This window comes from Equus asinus, chromosome 3, assembly GCF_041296235.1.
Source record: "Equus asinus isolate D_3611 breed Donkey chromosome 3, EquAss-T2T_v2, whole genome shotgun sequence".
Taxonomy (NCBI): domain Eukaryota; kingdom Metazoa; phylum Chordata; class Mammalia; order Perissodactyla; family Equidae; genus Equus; species Equus asinus.
In genome coordinates this window covers 93667413-93680310 of record NC_091792.1, presented here as the reverse complement: position 1 = coordinate 93680310, position 12898 = coordinate 93667413, and the positions used below count along the sequence as shown (strand labels likewise).

Below are 12898 nucleotides of genomic sequence, written 5' to 3'. Positions count from 1 at the left end.
ACTCTACCAGGATGTCAGCTGGGAAATATTTGACATTGGCAGCTCATTGAATCCCTCTCAGGGAAGTGAATATATACCATCAGCAGGATTGTATCTGAGAACAAAGGGAATTGACTGAGAATGACACCCACAGAAACCACTGGCTGCTAAGAAGGATACGATCAGTGCCAGGAAACAGCACTGCACCTTTTATCATTTCTCCCATGATGCACCCTACTGACCACATGTCAACTGAAAACAAAAACGAAATGAAGATAAACAAGAAGACAGGAATAGAACAGCAAATAAAAAACACTTGGCTACCATGCCATAGAGCAACGGTCTGACCTTTCACTGACTGGATAAGAAGACAGTCTTATGATTATTAGCGTTTTAAAATGGTGAAATGGAGAGAACATAAGAATGTCAGGGCCCTTTCTACTGTGCAACTGAACTAACAACGCCACTCAATGCTACCTAATGTATGATAATATTACTTTGCAATTATAATTCAATGATTAATTTAGCTTCTGATTTAAAAGGTCTAATTTTCATTTATCTACTAGAATCCTACTGATTTGTATTGTAAATTATTCTAGATTGTGTTAATATGGGAAAAATGCAAATCAGTTTTTCTTTTATTCTTTTGTATACCATATTTGGGGGAAAAAAGAAAAGCTGAACTGCCAGCAACATCAAAACAAAGGGTTTCTTTTACAAAACATATTTACTTTTATTTATAAATATGAATAAATTTCTGGAAGTGAAATGCCAGTTTAAGAATGAACGTTTTGGAATAGGCTAGCTCAGTTTCATTGATTCCCATCAAAAGAGTATGTTTCTAAACAGGAAGCCTCGTCTTAGTCTTGTAAACATGGTTGCTTTATAATGGTAAGAAATGCTGGCTTTCAAAAGGAGATGGTTTGACATGAAATTAACAACATGCTTTAAAGAGCTGACACTTCTTCTGAGACTGTGAATCAAATGAAACCTGGAATTCAAGGTGAAATTATTCTCTGCTATTACCAGTTATCATCCAGAGCTTAACACCAGGAAGCTAGGGCAGAGGACACTCAGGGAGGGGGCAAAACTGGGAAAGGCAAAGCAAGAAAGGGAAATCTCTCTCTTGAACTATACTTGGTTACTCACGTGTTCCTACTGAAAAGTCATAAAGAGATACATCATTCTTATGAGGGAAAATAACCTAGAATGAGGGATGCCGATGGGGAGCAAATAGGGAAAGGCATTAAGATAGCAGCACAGTATTGATTTTGCTCCACTTACTCTTCAAATTACATCTTGTAATTTGGCAGTGAGCTTAAAGAACTCCTCACGAGATTCTTTCCAATGTGAAAATCTCGCTCAGGTTACACTCAGAGTTTCCACAGTCTGATTGAACACCCAGAGTGATCACTGCAAAGAAATGGTTACAGCTTTGAAGGTGACAAGCATACCCAGAGAAGCAAATTCGTTTTGCTTCCATTTTAGGAAAGCAAGTGGCATGCAAAAATATCAGGGAAAGATAGAGCAAACAGTTGTGCATCCCTTTATTATTAATGCATTTCTAATCTCAGATAATGTCTGTCTCACAAGAGGCTGGTATTGTGAGAATCTTTGAATAAAGGAAAAAAGAAAAAGATCTCTGAAAATGTATTTGTTTTTGAATTGCAAGTATTCTTATCCTACTGTCCAAAGTGATCATCTAAGTTGCTATTTACAGTCTATTTTTTATAGATATTGGGGAAGAGATAGACAAAAAACATAGACAGCTAAAAACTCAAAAAGAAGGGTTTTCTCCTGCCTATGTCCATTCAAACATTTGGGGAAAGGCTGTTTCTGCCACAAACCTATTTAGGACTTAGAAAATATCATTTATATTTTTTATTTAATGCAAAAACTCTCTTCTATGATATCTCTGGCAAATAGTCACTTTTTTTCTGTTGCAGAACTGATTCCATTGCTTTCTACCTGATTCCATAAGCTTTCTAATCTTCGCCAAGTTACTTCATCGCTCTCAATCTCAATTTTATCCTCTGAAATGTGGATAATAAATAGCATTTATCGTGTAGAAGCTTTTAAAAGACTTGAGGGGATTGTGCCTGGTAAGATCCTTCCATATTGCCTGGTGCATAGTAAGTCCTCAATAAATATTAGTTAAATATCATCACGAATTAAACATATATTCGAATTATATATTAGAATTAAATATGTATATAGGAAAGGTTTATTTTATTATATATATAAAAAGTAAGGAAATCTTTCCAATGAGGGAAACTCGTCGTTCACTGGATGATCCTTTTCCCCGTTGAAACCACTCAGAAAGGCTTTCCACATACTGAACCACAGTTGACTCTGTGGGACTTCTCTTCATTATCTAAACAGGAATTACCGTGTTCCTTTGTCCAAATAATAATTTTAAAATATGTGAATATAACTTATGATCCCTGACCATGCCCCTCCCGAAACTGGCAAATTTTTATCTTTCAGACTAAAATCCCTTGATTTTTCCCTCTGTCTCACATGTGCCTTTATGCAACAGACAACCTAAACAGAATCTCAGTCCCTATGTTGCTTCAGCCTCAATTGGTTCTAGATGGTTGTTGGTTTAATAACTGGTATTAATAACTGGTATTTCTCCCAGTGCTCCTTTGTGTGGCTCTGCTGGATACAGATATTTCAAAGGAAAAGGAGAATATTTTTGGAAATTTATCTTCATGTCAGAATCCAAAATAGCCTTAATAGATCACAAAGATTTGCATAAAAATAATGCAGAGATATAAACTCTAGATCTGAACTACTGACGAATACATATTGAATTCCATGTTCTTTATTTTCATGTATCTTTTCTAGGTGACAGTACCCTGGAAACCTTTCCAACTCCCATTTAACTTTACTTAGTATTCACTATGCCTACAGACTATCCATGCTTGTGTCACCTAAGTGCTAAGCCTTGGCCTGCAACTGATGAGCTCCATTATTATGAGCTACAATGTGGGATATATGCACATGAATTTATATAGACTTTTATATACTCAAGACAGGGTTATTTCTTAAGATAATGCCATTGTACCAAATTGTATGGATTAATCATCATGACTAAAACAGAAAATAGGTAATATAAGAATTGATACTAAATCCTATCCGGACAGGAAGGGAGGGGTAGTGGTAAGCCTTCCTTCAACTATATGTATATATATATCATGGTGACTCTGGATTATTTTATGAAATTTTTAAGACATTCCAATGAATACAGACTGTGCACAGACCTTAGAAGAAATTAGCAAATTCAATCACTGTTGGAAAGTGGATTTTGATGCTTTCTGAGAAAGTCTGATACAGAATTTGGATCTCCATAAGAGTTTTGTAGACAAAGCCTACCCAGGTAGAATTCTGGTTGCTTTTATGACTGATTCATTATGTTTCCCCTCCCATCATCAGTATTCCCATAGGCAGAAAGCAGACTCAATTGCAATTGTAACACTCAGAAACTGAGTCACTTTCCTTAGAAAGATTGTTAAGTTTTGGTGCTACCAAAATATGTTTATTAATTTTCTAAGTGAGCAAATCTCAAGGGTTGTATCATTTGTCAGGCATTGGGTTATACTAAATTATCTTTTCTTTACTTGTAGCAAAGAGATAGAAATGATACAGTGTAGGCCCTGGCAGTTTAAATCTAAAGAAAGCAAGCACTATAGTCCCACTTCTATACTCTGTCTAATGGCTTGGATAGTGATCCGCACTTTGGACTATGTGAGCTTCAATCCAGCATCCTGGCAAATGTTTCAGGGGCTCTGGTAACATGATTTTCAGAGCACAGTGCTTTTCTCCTTAACCTAATTATATCTTCATTTAGCACAGGATTCAGACAATGTGCTTTGATCGATTTTCCTTCAATGGATAACTCAAAATACAATAGAAGATTTAATAAAGTTTTCTAAAATCAGAACACTATTTCTTTGAAAAGTTTGTGCTTTGAAAGTTATAAATTTAATTGGATATTTAACCAAAGCACATTTTTTTTAAACTTCAATGCAAAGATGGAATTATAAAAGACTACTGATATGCATAAATAAACTGAGAATGCACATATTTTGCATACGTGAACCTAAGTAAGAAAAAGAAACAATATTCATGGAACACAATGTAAATATTCTAATGCCAGGAAATCAGAGGAAGATTTTCTCCCTTCACTTTACCTATTCAACTTGCTTTTCTTTCTTTGTAACTTCTATCATATCATATTATTTATTTTTAACCTTTATTTAAAAGACCTTACATTCTTGATTTGCTTTTTTACAAAAGAGAAAAAGTCCGTTGAGACTTATAACGAGAAAACTTTTAGCTTTATATATTATAAATAAAATTATGGACTAATGAACTAACAAAATATTTTATCATAAAAACACTTGTGATTTTTACTGCACTAAAATATTTTAAATTATCATCTTTCAAAATCCATGTAATTCTGCAGTGTATATAAATAAGAAATTTAAGGAAAGGTTGATGCTGAAAAATAATGTCTTTTTCTTTAAACTTTTTCAACAAATAGTAAATGCTAGCTCTGAATGTCTCATATTATCACCAAATTAAATACACGCTCTCTGAAGATCCACGTAAGCGTCCTCACTTCGTTCTGTACATCAGCTCGCAGAAGTGCTTTAGTAAGTGGCAAACCGTTCATTTTTCTTTCCTTTCACTGTTGTCTAATTCACAGATCATTGTGGTTTCTCATCATTTGAGAAGATAAGTTTTATTCTAGGTGGACTTCTAGTTATTTCCATTTTTTATAGTTTACCTAATTCAGTTTGAAGTTTATCTGGGCTGGAGTTCCCCCAAATGAACTTCATAATATAAAAATTGGAGCTCCTTAATTTTGCAGGTATTTACAGGTACGTGTATGTTTGTAAACATCTAATGTTTTATACATCTCAAACGACTGTCACAGCAATCCTGTAAGATGGGCACAGATGGTATTTTATAAAGTAAATTGAAGTTTGGGAGACAAGTTACATGACTAAAGTGAACAGGACCAAAAGCCAGTTCTTGGAGCCCTTTTCCACTGTGACCTTGAGACTTCTCTGACTGCTGAAGGCAGAAAGAGGCCCACGGTAGGTATCACCATTCGTGAGCTCTGTCCTAGGAGCCAAACGGCCCCAGGGCAGTTTGAATGGAATATCTCGGTAATAACTAAGGAATGTATTTTATTTGTACTTTTTTTCCCCTGGATATTTCACTAGATTTTTAAAGATTGCTCAGTACTCTGTCTACAGAACTGAAGAGGGATGGGGAAAAATAATATGCTTTTAAACCTTTCTATAGACATTTCCAGGAGACAGGGAGCTTCTGGGACCCACCAGTCCCAGTGGAGCTTTGTGCCCAAAGCGCTCAATAGCTTCCTCTCCAAGGCAACAACGGGTCGAGGTCCAGCTCCTCAATTTTTGCGTTTTTGTTCCTCCTCAGAAGTCCGTTCTCCAGGTCCTCCCTCCCTCCCTGCTTCCTTGCTGTGTGTCTCTCTGAACTCCTTTCATGACCTTCATGCCTCATCCTGCCCTCCAGTAGACTCTGGTCTACTCTGAACCTCTTGAGAGAGGGCTTTTCCTCTCCAACTATGTCCTCCTTCTGTCTTTCCAGATCACCTCAGAATAACCAGTTTCCATTCTAGTGACTCTTGTTTCACTCAGATTTCCTCAAAATAATAATAAAAGAGTAGTAAGCAAATTAATAATGAAAATATATTCTTTCAAATAAGTACAAGAAATAAATAATCTTATTTTTTTTTAATGTTCATGATTATCTGCAATTAGCTTATGAGCATGAAAGAATGACTACTGGATTTTTACATCCCAACTTTATAAGGTTATAAATTATACATTGTTTGAGAAAACTCCATATTACCTTAATATTAGGGAACAGACTCAAACTATAGTAACGTATTAATTGAAAAAGTTTATTAGGAAATAAATGCAGTCATTTCAAAGATGTAAAAAGGATTAAGGATATCTGTCTGTACTAGATGAATATAATAATCCACAACTTCCAATTTTTGTTTATTTTACTTTGATTATTCCTGATTTTCATGTTCACGTTTAGAACAGATATGTTAATTTGAGGGCATTTTCTTTATTTCCTCAAGTACAATTTTGGCAAATCATTTACCTGTTCCTTAATAACTTGACTCCTTGGCAAGGTTATGTACATCCTTTTCATGCTAATGGTAATTTCTCATGACTTCAGAGGGAAAGGCAAGAAGAGGATGTTTTAGCAGTCCAACTGTCAGCTTTAATCTGAGATAATATACCTGAGGTCTAGAAGTTTCAAATGAATACTGTGTGTCTATCTTTAACATCACCCAGGTCCGGGGAACTCTGGCCAAAAACTCTACATAAAGGAACATCACAAGCTTTGCTCAAAGAAGGTGCTGCCATTTGAAGTAGAATGGAAAAACTTAGGTAGAGAGAATGTATCTAAAAGAAGCAGGCTTAAGGAAAGAACTCCTGAAAAGTGTACTGGCATTATATGAGCCTTCACCATATCCTCGATGGAGTTTGCAGTTAGTGACTAGATGTTCCTTAAACCAGCAACAACAACAAAAAACTTCTAAGAAACCATCATAAAACTGCTTTACTGTAAGTCCTTACTAAAAGAAACAAAATCTGAATGAATGTGAAGTCACTAATACCTCTTATATGATCTTTGGACTGTGTAAAGAAAACAATGGTCCTGGCATATCTATTGCTAACTTGAAATTTAGCATAGCTCTAAGAATTTTTAGTAAAATTGTATGTTATGTCAATATGTATCCTATGAAATAAGTTTTAGTCATAACGGTATAATGAAAATTAAGTGTATAATAGTGTATGTTTGTATAATTTAAAAACTTTACTTAATAAAAATAAATACTTTATAAATGTTCCTTTGGATATTAAAAAAATCAGCAAACTAATGAAAAGGAAACACAAATATGTATTTCATTTGTTTATTTATTTTGCCAACACTTTAATTTAGTAATTAAGAAACTACCCTGTGATATCATCTGGGTCATATCGATAGCCAAGAAACTCACATAATGTTTCTCAAGTGCAAAGAGTTTTAATGTAGGCAAGTAGGGAAAACTTGAGTCATCAAGACAATTTCACAAGATTTCTATATTTGTCGAGGTGTTTTACTATATTCTCTGAGGTTCAGATTAAGAAAGGAACATCAAAAAGTTCTGTGGAGAAAGAGGAATGATGTCGATTATGATGACAGAGTATTATCACACTAATTTTTAGCCTCAGAGAAATTGAATATAAATTGCTCTGAATAATTCTAAGTGAAAGTCAAGAGAACCCATGATTTTTTTTTTTTTTTTTTTTTGTCTCTGAAGAATCTTGGAAGTACTCAAGGTATCCATTAGCATATACTAAACTTTGAAATTAATTCCAGTAAATGCTGAAATCATTTCAATACGTTAAAAGATCGGTGTGATTCTTCTCCCCATAAAATAACCTCCATCGGCCCCTGAGCTTATGTCTGATCTTCATGGTTTAGTAAAGTTAGTTCAATGTTCTGATCTCTTGATTCTTAGTAGGAAGATTTACTCATAAAATGATAATAATTTCATGTAAAGATTAATGAAACAATTTCACTCAAAAACACAGAGTAGGGGCCGGCCCTGTGGCCGAGTGGTTAAGTACGCCACTCCGCTGCGGCGGCCCAAGGTTTCGCCAGTTCGGATCCGCTCATCAGGCCATGCTGAGGTGGCATCCCACATGCCACAACTAGAAGGACCCACAACTAGAATATACAACTATGCACTGGGGGGATTTGGGGAGAAAAAGCAGAAGAAAAAAAAAGATTGGCAACAGTTGTTAGCTCAGGTGCCAATCTCTAAAAAAAAACCACACAGAGTATCTGTAATCCATTGTTTAATAGGGATTTCTATAGTTTGATTTATTTTTTAAACATGGTCGTGACTTAAAGTATTAAATTATAATTTTAATTATAGATAAAATGAATGAAAGATTTAAATCCAAATGGAAACATTTTCAATGAGATGGCAGGTCTTCTAACCCACCTCATCTGGAAATTATTTCCTCATATTTAAGTAAAACTTAAGCAAGATGTTTTCCGCTATCAACGTCATTATGTAACTTCTCCATTTACTTTTAGGTCCTCACACAGGCTCATTATCATATATGTCACTAGGCTGTCAAAGACCGATATTCTACATAATCATCACGTGAGATGAAGGAATTCAGAATGCAAACCCTCATCACAATCTACATTTTGTGTATTAGGGTTTATTCAATTTCTAGGATCCAACTTATCAAGGATATATATTTTATGTATTGATTTTTGCACAATTTATTTTCAGTTCCAAACAATTTTTCTAAAACATAGACAAGAACAAAAGGGGAGGAAAAAAAGACCTCCAAGAGAACAATTTTTGGAAGACTATAGAATTATCGATATGGTGCTATTATCTTTGTTTGCTTGTTTTTCTGAAGGGTTATTTTGAGCTAAAAAATGTTTTGTTTTTTCCTCAATTTATTGGCTTTTCTATTCAACACTGTTAAAATAGGAGAAAAGCAACCCAGATAAATGCCTGAAGAGCTAAATTAGACCTCAGCGAACCATGCTACATGGAAGTCAAGTGACCTGGAACAGCAATGTCACATGGAAATGAGATATTTTGTAACTTTTTGTCTTCCACTAACTTAATGCATTGTAGGGATGTGGCTGTGTACCTTCACTTTGAATACTGATTAAGAAGTTCCTTTATTTTTTTTTTTTGCCTGAAATGCATAACCTAAAGGCAAAAGTACACAGAAAAAATTCCCACTTTCATATGAAATCAGTACATTTAAATATGCATGTGATTTATAATATTGCTCAAATCAACTACATTGGGTATATAATTGATCCTCAAAATGTAAGTAATTTAAAGTAAAATGAAATATTATCATTGCAATACATAATCAATATAAAAATTATTAATGAGATAGTTTACATGCTTTCTTTTTATATCTTCAAAATCTAGTATGCATTTTGTATATATAACGTATCTCAATAGAGACTAACTATCATTTCAAGCACTAAACAGCCACGTGTCACAGTAGCTACCTATGGGACAGTAAAGTTCTAGAAGATGTCATTATTCTTATTACTCTTATTACTTGAATTTAGAGAATATCTCATTAATACCCAGTGGAATAAATAAATGCCAACATAAATGCATGCTCATTGTGACATTAACTTCTTATTGAGTCAGATTTTTTTTTTATTATTGGTCTTTTATTCTACTTCTATTTCTACTAAATAACGATCAAAATCTTTCATACATAATAAAAGAGTTCCTTAATAGAGTTTTCTTATTAATCAAATACAATATTTAATAGAGTTATGGACCACACGTTTATCGCCAATTTCCAAAAAGATTAATATGTAGTAAATATGACGAACTCCATCTTACATTATCATTGTTAAAGCTGTCAATTGTTATTGTACTTAGATTTGCACTAGTGTTTGTTAGCAGAATATTTCTGTATTTATAAAAGTGTATTCTCTATTAATATGTAAACTTTATTATTTATATACTACAAACACGAATATGTCCCTTTGTTAGAGAGTGAACTTTTGGTCATTTCGGAAATATACCAGCTCATTTAATAATTGCAAATCATAGATATCTCTCCAAGAAATGTCTGATGGAATCTAGTACAGGAGTCAGTGGCAGAAACTCAAATCAATACTGCTTTTTAAAATTCTAAATTTCATTGGAAAAGCAATTATCCATGTCAAGTCAAATCTCCAAGTCAAGTGAGGGAAGCCTATTTAAAACCCACCTGACCTCCAGCAATTTGAATAATAACTATGATTTTTAAATGTGGAAGTTCATGTTTAAAGGAGGATATGCTATATTGACCTATTTAAGACTGGATATAGTGTCAACAGTAATTCAAATCAACGAAGCTGTCGACAGAAGCTTAGGATGTCAGCAAGGAGAGAAATTATTATGCCTAAATGTTGTGGAAGCATAAAATAGTTTTAGAAAGGAGATGAAAAATACTTGCAAATAGTGACTTATTTTGCTAGTTACAAAGATAAATATATTTTAATCATTTGAGATTTAGTAGCCCCTCTTATTTATGAAACTATTTTGAGTTATAGACAATAAATTAATTTAAGAAGAAAGCCCATTGAAAATTTAATTAAAACAAATCATGGCGGTAGGTAGTCTTCAATACTGGTCAGATTATAGAAATGAAATCATCACTTTTTTTTAACCACAATTACACCACTTACCCAACTTTTTGCTTCTATCTTTACTCTCCTGGTAAAATCATTACGTGTTTAAAGGGAGAGAGAACAAAACAGGTAAAGCTGTAGCAAAAGGTACAAGGATACAGTCCCTTCCTGGAAAGAGGATTTTGTGGCGAACCATTTCTCCCATAATGCATCCCACAGACCATATATCCACTAGAACAGGAGAGAGGGAAGTGAAGAAAAGGAGGAGAGTAAAGTTAAGTAAGATAATTGATCTTTGAAGGAGGAGGAAAAAGAACAGTTCCATTAGAAGGTACAATTTTTATCTCCCACCAAAAGTTGGCCAAAAAGATGAATTAAAACCAGCACCATAATATTACATAAACAATGTCCGGCATGAGAACTCAAATTAATTTTTAAAAATTACTTTATGGGTACCTTAGGTTGCCTCTTCAGTGTCATAAAGTGGTGACATGGAAAAGCAGCATCTAAACCAAAAGTGTCTCCATGGACGGCGATGACTAAAAGCCACCAAGGGGGTTTTGATATCATTTGCTGGATGTAGAGAAAATCATCTTAATCAGCCTGTAGAGGTGGCTGTTCCCCTTTTCTATTCTATTCAGTTGTGTGGAATAGGCAAAAGGAGACCTTTTTTTTGGTCCAAAATAAGGTGCATGCAACCAAATCCAAGAAGCCAAGAAATGGCTGGAACCATGGTTTAAAGGCAGAAGTATTGGAAGCCCTGGTATTCAGAACTTAGTTCTTCCTTCAGAAGTTATCTTTGTAAGTAAACATCAGTTTTAGCTTCTATTTGAAATACTTCAAGAAAAAAGATCTAGGATTAATTCGAACATGTATAAAGAAGTCATCCGGCATTAAAGCGAAAAAAAGTATTAAAGGTGTTAAAAAGTTGTTATTATACGTATATTTATTTTTCAGTTGTCATACTTGTTAACCAAACATCCGTCACCTTCTCTTACCCATCTTTACCCTCTTCCAACTTGCTTTTTAGTAAGGACAAAGGAAACTTCTGGGCAAAAACATTAGGCTGAAGTGCTCCTTGGGGAAGGAAGGCGGGGTTAGGTGCACAGGAGAGCCGGGCATGCCTGATGTGGGAGCAAGCGGGTTTGTCTGCATGATAACCTGCCTCCCGCACGGAACGGGAGGACAGCACAAGGGTGCTAGGGACGCCTTCTCCAGGGAACTGCAGAAGCCAAAACACTAAGGCAGTCACTGACACGCCTTTCCAGTGAGGGAAGGAAAACGGATGAGCTTACGCTCTAGTTGTGCAGCGAAGATCTGAAAAGCCGTCACGGGAAAATTCAGACTCCCCAGACCTCGACAGATCTTTGATTTCTTGAATTTTTTAATTGGTACCCCTTTGATATTTTAAAAACATAACTTGTGAAGAATGTATGCAAATATCTTCTAGTCCAAATAAGTTCGATGTGGTGTTTGTTGCCTTGGGAAGAAGACCAGATTTGCCTCTTCCAAATCAAAAGGTAACAGAATTTTGCCATGGCCCACCAAAGTGAATGTGACCTTCCTAAGAGCTGGCCTTTTCCCTTCCTCTGCACAAATGCACAGAAGTATTGGCTCTCTTCTAATCTGGAAGTACACAAAGGCATTTTTTAAAACTTTGGTGGCCAGGGAATTTTCATAGAAGTACCCTGCAGCACCTTCACATAAAAATATAATCGTAATTATTTTTATAGAACCTACAAAAATAAACTGCTAGGAACTAAATAGAATAAAATAGAAAAATAAGTATGAAATGTACATTCAGTACATATATACAATCCTAATTTAAAACGATTTTAATTCCTAAATATATTGGATATATTTCTTAATATGCTGCATTACTTGTTAGAGATATTCTTCTCAAAAGAATACATTGCGATGTTTTCGTCTAATAAGTATCTTATAAATCCTTCATTTTAATAAAATCAAATTGGAATACATTTTGCAGAGCCTTTCTACGTTTTAAAGTGTTTGTGAATACTAGATTTTCTTCATGAAAGCAGTAGTACAAAATTCAATATTTTTCTCTCTCTATGGTTTTGAAACTTATACAAATTTACTAGACAATTGCTACCCTAACTATTACTTACAGAGGAGTTTAAAGTATTAAAGAAACTCTCATCCAACTTGAACAATCTGGATTATTCTAAATTGACAATTCACTGAGCATTTGTGAAGATTCTTGCTCCTAGGGTTTGTGGCATCTTTTTGCTTGTCTTTTCTTAGGACTAGAGCCATCAACCTAAGATACGGCATAAAGCCAAATGGTTAAATGTGATAGATAGATTTCTTCATGTTTTCACACTCTCTTTGAGCTGAGCTGCAACCCAAATAGCAATTTTTCTCAATAGCTACAGCATGTGTGCTAATTAGTATTCATTTGACTGTTTAATCAGACTCCATTTATAATCCTTTTAGCTGTAATATGTTAGTATTCTTCTAGCAAAGCTTATTTCTCTGAAACATCTTTCACATTTTCAGTGAGTGATTTTTCCTAGTAGTATTTTTTAAAAACCTCCGAATATGAAGGCTGGAAGCCCTATTTAAAAAAAATAGTCATATACATGAAAGAGACTATTACTCTTGGCTTTCTAAAACACGCACCCATTTTCTTCACAGTTTCGGCGGCTGCTGCTCAGAAGCATCCTTA

At 34.5% G+C, this 12898-nt stretch overlaps 1 protein-coding gene across 32 annotated transcripts in view; it reads right to left on the bottom strand.

The window, feature by feature from the left end:
• The window catches only part of MAPK10 (mitogen-activated protein kinase 10), a 300681-nt gene that overhangs the window by 60698 nt on the left and 227085 nt on the right, over window positions 1–12898 (bottom strand). For 25 of the 32 annotated variants that reach the window (XM_014854142.3, XM_070505438.1, XM_070505440.1 and 22 more), the window contains one exon: window positions 10369–10440. In XM_014854142.3, the coding sequence (XP_014709628.1) occupies window positions 10369–10440 (72 nt within the window). Of the gene's footprint in view, window positions 1–159; window positions 232–10368; window positions 10441–12898 lie in introns of all 32 variants that reach the window. The other 7 variants (XM_070505423.1, XM_070505431.1, XM_070505444.1 and 4 more) reach the window with 1 other exon arrangement.